This window comes from Mus caroli, chromosome X (genome assembly GCF_900094665.2).
Source record: "Mus caroli chromosome X, CAROLI_EIJ_v1.1, whole genome shotgun sequence".
In the NCBI taxonomy this organism is placed as follows: domain Eukaryota; kingdom Metazoa; phylum Chordata; class Mammalia; order Rodentia; family Muridae; genus Mus; species Mus caroli.
Genome location: NC_034589.1, coordinates 125,022,787 through 125,035,820, shown reverse-complemented (window position 1 = coordinate 125,035,820; position 13,034 = coordinate 125,022,787). Strand labels below are relative to the sequence as shown.

Here is a 13,034-nt window from a genome sequence, read left to right as displayed (position 1 = left end):
ATTAAGCTGTGCTAAGGTCTATAGGTATAATATCAGAAGGGCACATATACCCAAATCACCTAACTGTAACCACAATGCCGTGGAGGAGCCCACCTCCTTTTCCTGCATGGAACTGGGAGAACGGACAAGGTCTGAGTCGCCTCCTCAGTTCACCCCAACTACGTAGGGACGGCTGGAGGCTTAAAAAGCTAAAGCAACTCAGTCCCACACATAAGGACAATATGAACAATTTTAAGAAATTCTATCTTCACCAAGAGGATGTACTCTTTAAGTCAGTTGAGCAAATAATTAGATATACCTGCACTAAATTCATAAACTTACCCAAAAAAAGTTTATGAAGCTCCAAATAAAAGGAAAATTATACATGTGTCCACTCCCCACCCCCAATACTGTTGAATTTCAGAGTTTTTGTGGCTCTTTTTTTTTTAAATCTTAACTGTTTATTTATGCTTTAAGGACACAATAATGATTATTCAGGTTGCTTTTCAGTTGCTTTATTGACTTGACATTTTTTCCATGCTAATGGGCAACACTGTACTGTTGACAGAAACTCACACTGAGTGGGAAGGCAATCTCCAATTAGAAGCTGGCAACACAAGCCCCACCTGGCACATGGCATGGAAATAACACAAGGCTCACCACAAACGGGTCATTAAAGGCATGTCAGGAAAATGCGAGGAAAAGGGCTACAGCGGGAGTCACAGTATGGATCTCAGGGGGGAATGACCGAAGTCAAGGCATAAGGCAGAATTCATCATGGTGATCATGGTGGTTAGACAGCTCCCCCATAAGGATGCGCAGACAATTTCTCAGCTGTAGCTCCCTAAGCTTTCTCCGGATCTCTCTCATCTCCTCCATGAACATTTCCATATCATCTCCATCTCCACCCAACCCGTCATTCATCTGCCTGTTGGGAATGGCCCATCGGAAGTTAGGGGCAAGTCGGCGAGCCTGGCCTCTTCGGTGGTGGTTGTGGTTGTGGTGGTTGTTGTTGTTGTTTGCAGCAGGCTGGTGGCCCTCACCTCCTCCCACAGGGCGGTCTTCCTGTCCATTCTGCAAAGGCTGCTCCATCTCTTCGTTTTCCTGGTGGACATTGGCCATGATGAGATTTTGTTTCCTGGTTGTTATTCTTTGAACACAAGTAAGACAGGGAAAGGGGGAAAAAAAAAAACCCAAACTGAATGCTCGATGCAGTGCCCCGCAAAAGTCAGAGATTAACAAGGATTTTCATTATTATTTTTTTTCCCACCTTAGAGTCTCCAGGCAACATCTAGGGAGCCTCCATTTCGAGCCCCTCCCCCCTAGCTCTCTGTCCCCTCCCTCCCCCAAAGCCCACCATTTTTTATTTCCCAGGATCCTTTCCCTGAGCTTTCAGCCACCAAAATGGAGGACTGAGGAGAGTAGTGTGGGGTGGGGGCTCTCACTGGGGTCCTAGACGGGGCTTTCCCCAACCTCCCCCAGCCACCCACACCCACCCCACCCCACCGCCACTGAACCAACCTGGGCCTATCCCTTGCGGAGTAGTCCTCCTGTCAATTCCCGCTGCCGCCTGGACTCTCTGCTTCCAGTAAACCTGCAGACAGGGTGGGATGGGAAGGACTGGGCGCCGAGCTCAGCACCGCACCCGCCTTCCCCGGACCCACCGCCCATCCCCCTACACGGCCGCCCACGATCCCTAGCAGCCCCGTCCCCATCCCCGTCCCCGTCCCCGTCCCCGTCCCCGTCCCCGTCCCCGTCCCCGTCCCCGTCCCCGTCCCCGTCCCCGTCCCCGTCCCCGTCCCCGTCCCCGTCCCCGTCCCCGTCCCCGTCCCCGCTCTCCGGGGCTCGCTCTAGCGCTCTCCGCTGCGGGCCCGCCCAGCCGCCCCTCTCCCGGGACCCCCGCGCCGTCCCCGCCCCTGAGCCCGGGCGTCCCTTCCCGGGCGCAGCCGGGGTTCCCGGCGCGGTGCACAAAGCCGCGGTGCGCGCCCGCCCGCCGGTCCGCCCGTCGCCAGGCTGTCGCCCGCAGGGCCGCGGCGTGCAGGCCCCTTACCTGCCCCGCTCGCCTCGGGCCCGCTGCCAGCCCGCCGCGCGCAGAGGAGCTCCGAGCTGCTGGCCAGACGCTCGTGACGACTGCACCCAAGGCTGCGTCGCTCTGCAGCCCCGGGTCACGTGAGGGCCCTGCGTCACTGCCAAGCCCGCTCCCCCAGCTCGGGAGGCCAGTGCGACAGGAGGCCCCGCCCCCGCCTCCCCGCCGCCAGNGCTCACCTCGGGGCCCCACCCGTCACTCATCCGGATCCTCACCAATCTGAGGAACCACAAGTGGCATCACCGTCAGGAGGTTGGACATCTCCCTTCCCTGTTACCAGGGAGGGTCTGAGCCATCCTCCATGTCTCCCTCCCACTATAGCCAGGTCTTGGCTTTGGCCTTCTTTGAGATTCCTCTCCACCTTATCCAAATGTTTTCTCCTGGACTTCTCCCCATAAGACACCAAGAGATAGAGAGTGGGGTAGATTGTACATATTTCTCTTTATTTCCTTAAAACATACACACACAGGTACACACACACATACACAACCCCACACACAAGTGCGCGGGTACACACACACACACACATACGCATGATCAGCATGATTTAGAAAATTCAAAATTATAAGGACCACTCCTTTTTTGGAACGCTGGGGATTGATCCTCTAGCTTAATAATTGCTGGGCAAACTGTCTTCTACCGAGGTGTATTTACAGACCGCTCCAGCCCCCTGACCCCCAACACACACACTTTTTAAACTAAAAAAAAAAAAAAAAAAAAAAAAAAGAACAAAGAGAAATTTACTTTTCTAAGAAAATGATTTCCTGCATGAAACGCCATTAAATTTCAGCCTCCCTTGTAGCTAAGGTTAAAGGCTTGCACTATCAAGGCTGGTGAGTTTTCAGTTTTGAAAAAAAAATATGCTTCATTCTGCAAAATGANCCTGACCCCCAACACACACACTTTTTAAACTAAATTTAAAAAAAAAAAAAAAAAAAAAAAAAAAGAGTACAGTGCCTGTCTATGTTGTTGGGGCTGCCCTTGAATTTCAGTCCTACATCAGCCTCCCTTGTAGCTAAGGTTAAAGGCTTGCACTATCAAGGCTGGTGAGTTTTCAGTTTTGAAAAAAAAATATGCTTCATTCTGCAAAATGAAAAGAAAACAAAGTGCTATTTATGCTATCACGCAGAAAATATCTTCTCTAGGTTTGGGGTGTCAGTTTTGAAATACCCTGTATTCATCTGTTACAATTTTTTCTTTAAAAAGAAAGGACTCTTGCTGAATACAACTAACGCTTTAAAACAAACCTGGAATCGTTCCTACAGAAAGAAGTCATATTTTTCTATTATTTGGGGGGGGTTCTCAGTTGTAATCCCTGACTATATGGAGCTCACTCTATTTAACAGGATGCCCTCAAATTTGGGGTGATCTTCCCTGCCTCTGCCTCCTCCTTCTGCCTCCCAAGGCCTGGTGTTATCTGAGATGTCTCTGATTCCACAGTCCTCAGGAAAAAGAGCCATTTGAATTCTTGGCTTTCCTCTCCGAGCCTTTCAACCCACCCTATAAATAATAAGCTGAGAAATATAACAGATCTAGAAATTATCCCCAAACCTTCTACTCTGGTATAAATGCCTCAAGAAATATTAGAACTAAGCAAAGGATGGATGAAGCAATTAAACTTGGTGTGAAAACTCATTCTGCAGGCAAGTGTTTCTTCCACCTTGAAATCGCTGTACAGAGTGTCTGTCACTCTGTGGCCCAGACAAGCCTGGAGTTGAAATCAGTTTCTTTAAAACTAAATAAAACAAACAAACAAAGGTCACAGGTAGAAGATAGATTTTTGGAAACATAGTTGGCAATATTTACAACTTAATAACTTCATTATGGGAACAAAGTTGCTTCTAGTTTGGGCCTCAAATTTCTGTATTGTGTCCTGATAAATGAGGCAGGTTACTGGGGATATAAAGTGCAAATGCTTGCTGTGCTATGGTTTAGGAGCTATCTATCACATATAAAATTATGGGTTTGGAGCTATAACATATAGCTCCAAAATCTCAAACTGCAAAAGTATAGCCAGTAGTTGCCTTTTAAGATAAGGCTGGTGATTTGGCGATTCTGTCTCACAGTTCACAACTCTTCCTGGTTAAAAATAAAAAGTATAGACAAATTGATCAACTTGAACCAAGAATGATTCAGAAACCAGGAAGCCCATAAAGCCAGAACAGATTCAAAGACACTGCTCTTCAACATGTCCGAGCCACATGTTTTGGACAGAAAATGGAAATGTACAGAAAACAGAACTGAAGTTGGGTGACAGCTTGATTAATTACAGCTTACTGCTTGCCTTTAAAAAAAAAAAAACATAGTACATTGGTAAGTTCTTTGTCAACTTGATACAAACCAGAGTCACCTGAGAAGAGGAATTGCCTCCATTAAGTTGGACTATAGGCAAGCCTGGGGTATTTTCTTATTTAATGATTGTGGAAGGACCAACCCAATCAACTGGGGACAATGCTGCCCTTAGGCTAGTGGTGCTGGGTCATATAAGAAAGCAAGTGAGAAAACCTTGGAAAGTAAAAGCCAGAAAAGCAGCATTCCTCCAATGCCTCACCTTCTGTTCCTGCCTTGGCTTAGCACAGTGAGAAGTTATAACCTGTGAGCCAAATAAACCGCTCTTCCTCCAAGTTGCTTTGAGTCACGGTGCTTTATCACAGCAACAAAGCACCAAGGAGAACACAGGGTTAGAACAGTTCCTTCCTAATTACTCATCGAAGTGGAATCTGTGTATTGTTAAAACCCAGCTTTCTCTTAGAAAAGTATGCTCCAACTTTAGACCTTCATTTAACCTTTTCTTAAGTTGCTCTGCAGTTTCTTGTGTCATTGTTCAAGTATAGAGTCATCTCTAGACCAAATTTTGTTTAATTTAACATCATACAAGCTTCTGTGTTAGTGATATTGGCTGGAAGGATGCCAAATAGAAACATAAGCTGGCATATTCTGGCAGAGAATTCAGGGTTCAGATTCTGTCTGCTAAAGAAATGATGTGTAACTACGAGTCAGTTACTTACCAATGTTTTTGTGTTTCTGTAGTGAACCAGGGATTTTCTAGAAGAATATAGTTATACATAATAAGAATTCACTACAGAGCCTAGCAAATTGCCAATGAAAATTGACTTGCTATTTTTACTATCTTCAAGTTGTTTCTAAGAATATTTTTAAGAGTATCGGTGTCTGATGACTTTTTTGCTATATTATACGTTGAAATCCACATGTCTACTTTACATACTTAGAGGTTTACAGTACTTTTTGGACAAAATAGGTGAATATTTGTTGAGTGAATGCATCCATACTTAAGATAATTGTTATTTTGAATGGTGATGTTCTGGAAGCTATACTACAAAGTAGAAAATATTGAATGGAGAACATGTAAAGAATCTCCTGAAAGTAAAGAAATCATTGCGGCATAACTATGGAATATGAAGGTTCTCGAGTGGATTTTTATTTCTTTCACTGGGTGCATGGTTGAACATTACCCTTTTGACCCATTGTTGGATAAATCTTTTGTTTGTTTGTATCCATCAAACTTTCTTGAAAAAAATATATATCCTTTCAACTCAAATTTTATGTAGGAGATTAGTTATAAGTTTTAATACAGTAATGTTTGGACTTCGACTATCCAGAACTCTGAGAGCAAACATATTTCTACTGTTTTAAGCTATGTTGTAGTGCTTTGCTATAGAAGCTCTGTGAAACTAATATAATAATATATGAATGCAAATAAAAGATACCATGAATTATGTATAAGGAAAGATGCACATACCAGATGAAAAAATGAAAAATGGGGTAAGGAGTGAAATGCCTATAATGAGCCGGGCGTGGTGGCACACACCTTTAATCCCAGCACTGGAGTGGCAGAGGCAGGCGGATTTCTGAGTTCGAGGCCAGCCTGGTCTACAAAGTGATTTCCAGGACAGCCAGGGCTATCTAGAGAAATCCTGTCTCGAAAAACCAAAATAAATAAATAAATAAATAAAAATAAAAAATAAAAAAAGATACCTATAATGTACTTGGAAGGTAGAGCTGGGAGAATTTCTGCAAGTTTGAAATCAGCCTGGTCTATATAACAAGTTGTGGGCCACCCAGGTTGTCATAACAAAATCCTATCTCATCTCAAAAGAAAATAAATAGATGCTGAGGGACTAGTTTTTTTTTAAGATAAAATGTAGTTTTAAAAGAAATATAACTACATAATCATTTTTAATTATCTTAAACAAGAATGAGGATCATTCATAAGCCAGTCATGCTTTTAAAGCAAAAGAACAGAAATCATAGATAAGCCTGCATACTCAAAGGACTCTCCTTATGATAGGTACAAACAGAAAGCAAACAAGTGAGAAGATGAATGAGATCATTTTAGACAGTTGTAAGGCCTAAGGAGAGAGAACAGAGACATGAAATAAAGGGTGACTAGGGGAAAGTTCTTTTAGCCAGGGTGGGAAAGGGCTTCATCCATCTTGAGGAGGTCCTTGACAGCATTTGAGTAAAGTCTAATTATAACAGTTTCCCCCTTTGAACCGTGACTATCTTTTGTGCTAGAGTACTCAATATGAATTTTCTCAGGGAACCCCAAGTCATGTCCTATCTGTTAAGACAACAGAATTCTACATCCTTGGTGAGTGAACCTTTTATTCTGTTTCTGTCTAAAATGACTGGGTTTGTGTGTCAACTTGACACAGGCTGGAGTTATCACAGAGAAAGGAGCCTCCCTTGGGGAAATGCCTCCATGAGATCCAGCTGTAAGGATCAAGGGTGGGAGGGCCCCTTGTGGGTAGTGCCATCTCTGGGCTGGTAGTCTTGGTTCTATAAGAAAGCAGGCTGAGCAAGCTAGGGGAAGCAAGCCAGTAAGGAACATCCCTCCATGGCTTCTGCATCAGCTCCTGCTTTCTGACCTGTTTGAGTTCCAGTCCTGACTTCCTTTGGTGATGAACAGCAAGCTGAAAATGTAAGCTGAATAAACTCTTTCCTCCCCAACTTGTTTCTTGGTCATGATGTTTGTGTGGGAATAGAAGTCCTAACGAAGACAAACTTGCTTAATTTTTGGAAAGAGGTTTTAAAGTGTGTCTATAGCCTCAAAATATTATTGTAAGCTCTTTCATCCTGCAAGCACCATGGCCATCTTAGCTACATTCTTCTCCTTTTTTTAATCAAGAGTTTCCATATCACAGACAAAAGTAACCTCTCTGGATTTTCAGACATTTTAATAAATATTGGTTACTGCACAAACATTTTTACAAATGAATCCTGAAGTACTGACTAACCTAGAGAACAAAGCCACCAAATGTTAGCATTTTTGCCTGTCAGAGTTTGAAATTATGCAAGGTATATAATAAAGATCTTACGTCATGCCAGTAGGGCCCTTACCATGGGCAGCATCTTTAAGAGTGCCCATAATTGGAGTTGAAGTCCCATTCTCCAAACATAGTATAGGACATGACTCTTACAGTGGTTTTCCTCTTTGTAGAGGAGTGGAACCCTGTTATTTTAGAACTCCATCAAGGGAAGTTCTTTCCCACTGCCTTGCTTTCCTGTGCTATGCAAGAACCCTGCCCCCTTTAAGCTCCTCTTTCCAGTCTAGGCTCTCTCAGAGCCAATCTGTTAGAATCTGCTTGAGAAAATATATAATTCCTCAGGAGCAAAGCTATTATATTAACTGGGTTTCCTCCCTTACTTTTATCTTTTCCCTTGGGCCTTTTGGTTGTCTCCATTTTGTCAGTGTTGTTAAGAAGAGCAAAAGTCAAATGAGAAAGGTAACCAGGAGTGTTTGCCTGCTACTGGAGTTTCTTCCTAGTTTCTGGAACAGATGGACAGATGAAATAAACATTAGCGATATTTTATCCTGGGAATCTGTCATTACACTAAACTTGACCATGTGCATACCATCTTTTCGTTTTTAAAGTTTCCCATATTGTAAGCTTCTTATAATTTAATCAGAGCACCCACAACATGTTTAAGCCTTTTAGTTTAAACTTTAAAAGAATGTAAAGGTCAGAGGACAACTTGCATAAGTCAGTGCTCTCGCTCAGAAGTAAGGATCCAGAAATTCAACTCAGGTCTTCCAGCATGGTCATGAGCACATTTATCAGATGAGTCATCTTCCCAGTCTTTATTCTCAATTTTAAAAAACAATATTTTATTTTATGACTATCTAAAACCTAGTCTTGCCTGAAAGCATTTATTTTATTTTATTTTTTTTACTCTTTAAACTTCTTTTGCCCAAAATACCTTACACTTAAAACTTGCTATATCTTTTTAATGTGGTGGTTCTTTTCAGTTTTGTTTTCTTTACAATGTTTAGAAAACATACATCTTTTCTTTTCTTTTCTTTTCTTTTCTTTTCTTTTCTTTCTTTCTTTCTTTCTCTTTCTTTTTTTTTGGGGGGGCGGGGGGTTGAGACAGGGTTTCTCTGTATAGCCCTGGCTGTCCTGGAACTCACTTTGTACTTTGCAGACCAGGCTGGCCTCAAACTCAGAAATCCACCTGCCTTTGCCTCCCAAATGCTGGGATTAAAGGTATGCACCACCACTGCTTGGCAGAAAACGTTTTTCTTGATAAAATAAATTTATACTCTAGTGAAACTTAGGAAGCTCTATATGAACTGCAGCAAAAGCATATTAACAGTCATGGGACCATTTTGAACAACAAATTTAAATAACCAGAAAATTTTAAGCCCTATTCTAAAAGGCACCTAGAAAGTGATTCTTTTAAAATATTTTGTTATTATTATTTTTATGAATATAGGCCTTACCCCCTACATGTATGACTATGTACCGCATGCATGTCTGGTTATAGAGGAGGCAAGGAGGCATTGGATTCCCCTGTTGCAGGAAACATTACAAAGAAAGGCAAGTTCCCGGGCTACACCCGGCTACTCTCTGCCCTGGCAGGGGTCTCACTGCCTCTGTCTCTATTTAGCTCCAGCAGATCCATTTCTCCCAGGTCCGATTCCTTGTCTCAGTGCCGCCTGTACCTTCTCAGCCATCTACCTCTGGTGGCTAGTTGTCACAAATCCCCTTAACCCAGCAAATCAAAACTCTAGAAGCTTATAATTAATCAGTCAGATTTATATATCAATAAATTCTCAATGCACAAGATGCCCGTACAATAAATTCAGGGCCAATTGATAATGATACAAGCTGCCCACTTAGATATCTTACCTGTGGCTATTTAAAACCACCCGGAATCTAATTCATCCTTTTGATCCTCCATCTTACTTCCTTCCCCTTTCTCCTTTGTCACTCCCTGTCTCTACAACTCTTAGCTTTGCCTCCCCTTTCCCTGTCCAATCACAGGCCTCCTGCTACACTAATATTTAAATTAATTGTACAGGGAAAATCCTGCCGCATTCCCTAGAACTGGAATTACAGATGACTGTAAGCCAGAATGTGGGTGTTGAGAATCAAACCTTAGACCTCTGGAAGCACACTGATGCTCTTAAATGATGAGCTATCACTCCAGCCCTGGATTTTTAAAGCATTCATATCTCATTTGGGCTTACATGGCAACCAAAACCCAAAGCTGGACAAAGTTCTGGCATTGCTGGCTTCGTTTTATATCTATTTTTCTTTGAGTTGCTTCCTTACTTTTGGATGCAAGCATATTCATTACAAAAGAGGAGCTAAAAGCATGGTGGAAAAGTTATATCTCTAGTCCTTGGAACAGCACCCTGGAATAGGACAGGGTTGCACTGGGAGGTAGGAATATTCATCTCTTGAAAACCAATCCATCTCCCTAAGCAACAGGGACTGCTTGAAGCATCTCATAGAACCAGAATTAAGACAGTTATCATCCAGATAACATCTGAACTAGAACAATCTAATTATGTATACCACTTCCCTTTGTTTTAAATTTTTAATTTAAGGTTCATGTTAATACCCCGACAATGACCTGGCAATTACTATTCTCTTTAACTGCTATATTAGGACAGGTGGTCAAGTGTACCTAGTAAAGACCTTTTTTAACCTTTAAACTCCTGTCACATTATGAACTGAAGTGAATTTGGACTAACTTAACAATTTCAACTTACATGAGCACTCATTTAACAGCAAATAAATAATGTGAAAACATAAGTGCATATGCACAATGCATACATAGGCACACATAAAAACAGAATTTTTGAAAACTAAAAATGTAGCCTTCACTTAGAGTTATCATTAGTTTTAAGCTAAATCATTGATCTAAATTGTATATTTTATGACACTAAACAATTCTCAATTACAGACTGTGGTATGATTTTTCCTATTTTAACTCATATTTTAAAGACAGATGTTAACACTATCAGTAGATACACAATGAAATCATAAAAGTCAAAATATGAACCTTGTCACTCAGATTCAAAGCAATATCTTTTCTATTTTAAGAACTAAATGGCAGAAAGGAAGTGACTTTACAGACAAAAATGCCTTTCTTGGTATCATTTGAGGCCAAAGCTTTTTACTTTCTAATTTATGGTGAAAACAAACTATATTTTTGGTGCTTTCTTGTGTATCTGGAAGAAAGAGATAGAAGATGTATAGACTTCTGGATGAGGAATAATCCACTCATCCAATAAAAATCTGGATTTCATCCTTGCCTGGATCAGACAATGCCAACTCATCTCTTGACAGCCATTGTCTCAAAATCTGATCTTGTACTTCACTTGTACTTTAGTGGCTACTTTTCCCTCTGGTTCTCCTCACAGAGATTTCTTTCATGTCTTGGAAAGTACCGTCGCATCCATCGCAAAGTTTAAAGAAACATACGTGCACAGCTGCTGGGATTTCAACCTCTCATAAAACAATAATATATGGAGCCTAAACTCACCTACTTTGGTGGTTCACTGTTTGAATAGCACAGAGGGAAGAATTGTTAGACTCCTTCCTGACTGAAGCTGAGGACTGGTAAAACTGCATTCAGGGGCAGAGTTCCCTTTGCCTAAGGCAGTCTGCCTCACACAGAGTACCTAATAAGGGAAAACCAGCAAGCACCTTTAAGAGATAGCTGAAGAGAAGAAGAAGAAAAAGAACGAGGAGGAAGAAGAGGGGGAGGAGGAAGAGGAAGAAGAAGAAGAGGAGGAAGAAGAGGAAGAAGAGGAAGAAGAGGAAGAAGAGGAAGAAGAGGAAGAAGAGGAAGAAGAAGAAGAAGAAGAAGAAGAAGAAGAAGAAGAAGAAGAAGAAGAAGAAGAAGAAGAAGAAGAAGAAGAAGAAGAAGAAGAAGAGAGTATTTATGGGAATTTGAGGGGGTTCAAGACTCTGGGTGATCTACTCTCAGGACTGCCTTCTGGACTAAACCTATAAAGTTCTTTTTAACCTAGGAATGGGTATGGATGTGTCTAAGGGATTTCTAAATTTGGAGCCAGTAGCACTTTTCAAACATTTTGTGGATTTCTGGCCAGAAAATCAAAAGCAAAGTGGGCAGCTCATCCAAGTGACAGTCAGGGACATTCAAGAATAATCTGATGGATCATGGATTCAGAACCCAAGATATCAGCAGCGACCTCTACACAGGCTAAACCAAGACTCAAGCCTGCAATGCAGAAAAGTGTGGATGTGCATCCCACGAAATATCAGAGTAAAGTGAGAGGTACCCACATAGACCTATTGGCTCCTCGAGGAGAATCATGAGTGTCTTAACAGTGGTCATATATACCATTTTGGTGGCTCTCAGGTTACATTTCAAAAGGTTCATTTAAAAAAATGTTTTTCCTTTTTCTCTCTTTTTGATAAGTGAGATTATAAAGTCATCCAGGCAGTACCTTTGATGGAATTATAATTGATAAAATAAAACCAGGAGTGAACCAAAGAGATGGGTAAAGGCACTTGGTTACAAGCCTGATGACCAGAGTTGGAACCCTGGAGCCTACATGGTAGTCAGGGAAGACAAACTGCTCTGTGTTGTCCTCTGACTTCCACATGTGCTCCATGGCCTATGCATATACATACATGCACACAAAAATAATTAACATATAATGATTGATTGATTGATTGATTGATTGATTGATTGATTAAAATACAAACAGGCTAGAGAGATGGCTCAGGTACTCAGGGCTTGTACCACTCTTGTAAGTGATAGAAGTTTGGTTGTGAACACCCATGTCTGGCCTGCTCTTGGGGAATCTAGAACCCTCAAAGGGCACTGACTAATGTGCACACCACCCCTATATACATAATTTAAAATATAATCTTAAAAATTTTAAACACACACAGACAAAAAAATCACTACCAATTAAGGTTTCACATGCAATTTCTGGTGAAAATCCTAAAGACTTACAGCTTGGGTAGCTGGGAACAGAGGAAGGCCTTAAATCATTGCTAATTGTGCTAGAATTCTTGCTTAGCTGCTGGCAAAATGCTTCAATTGGATAAGGGGCTTTTCTCCCTTATCCTGAGGAAATTCAGGTCCATGCTCACCAAGCATCCATCTGGAAATATCAGAAATATAAAAGGTTTATGTGAAATTCATTCTTTAAAAATAAGTGGCTACTGGGCAATGTTGGTGAATGCCTTTAATTTCAGCATTTGGGAGGCAGAGGCAGGTGGATGTCTATGAGTTTGAGGCCCACCTACTCTTCAGAATGAGTTCTAAGATAGACAAGGCTACACCAAGAAACCTAGTCTTAAAAATCCAAACACAAACACACAGCCAAACAGCTGATTTATAGCTATGCAATGATTTTACCTTTCTTATACTTCCCCTACTCTGTTTTTGTTGTTTGTTTGTTTGTTTGTTTGTTTGTTTGAGACAGTCTTGCTGTATAGAGAAGGCTGGCCTCCTACTTATGATCCTCCTGTCTCAGTCTGCCAAGTGCTGAAAATAAGGATGTGCACTACCATGTCTGGCTGCCCAAAACTCTTTTTGATTGGTTTAATTATAAATTGGTTATAAATCAGCTTCACCAGGGATGGTTCAATATACGGAAATCCATCAACGTAATCCAGTATATAAACAAACTCAAAGACAAAAACCACATGGTCATCTCGTTAGATGCGGAAAA

At 41.7% G+C, this 13,034-nt stretch overlaps 2 protein-coding genes across 3 annotated transcripts; one reads left to right on the top strand and one right to left on the bottom strand.

Moving 5' to 3' along the window:
• Nucleotides 1-478: 478 nt before the first annotated feature.
• On the bottom strand, nt 479-2,178 carry Bex3 (brain expressed X-linked 3). 2 transcript variants are annotated; one of them, XM_021153503.1, is made up of 3 exons: nt 2,030-2,178; nt 1,501-1,573; nt 479-1,129 (listed from the first exon to the last, which is right to left on the bottom strand). In XM_021153503.1, exon 3 carries the CDS (start codon nt 1,099-1,101, stop codon nt 733-735), a length of 369 nt encoding a protein of 122 aa, XP_021009162.1. In that variant the 5' UTR covers nt 1,102-1,129; nt 1,501-1,573; nt 2,030-2,178; the 3' UTR covers nt 479-732. The 2 variants fall into 2 exon arrangements, with proteins under 2 accessions (XP_021009162.1, XP_021009163.1); XM_021153504.1 differs by having other exon boundaries at nt 479-1,083.
• On the top strand, nt 1,182-2,288 carry LOC110286390 (predicted GPI-anchored protein 58). Its single transcript, XM_021152758.1, has 2 exons — nt 1,182-1,206; nt 1,834-2,288. Exons 1-2 carry the CDS (start codon nt 1,182-1,184, stop codon nt 2,286-2,288), a joined length of 480 nt encoding a protein of 159 aa, XP_021008417.1.
• The last annotated feature ends 10,746 nt before the right edge of the window (nt 2,289-13,034 follow it).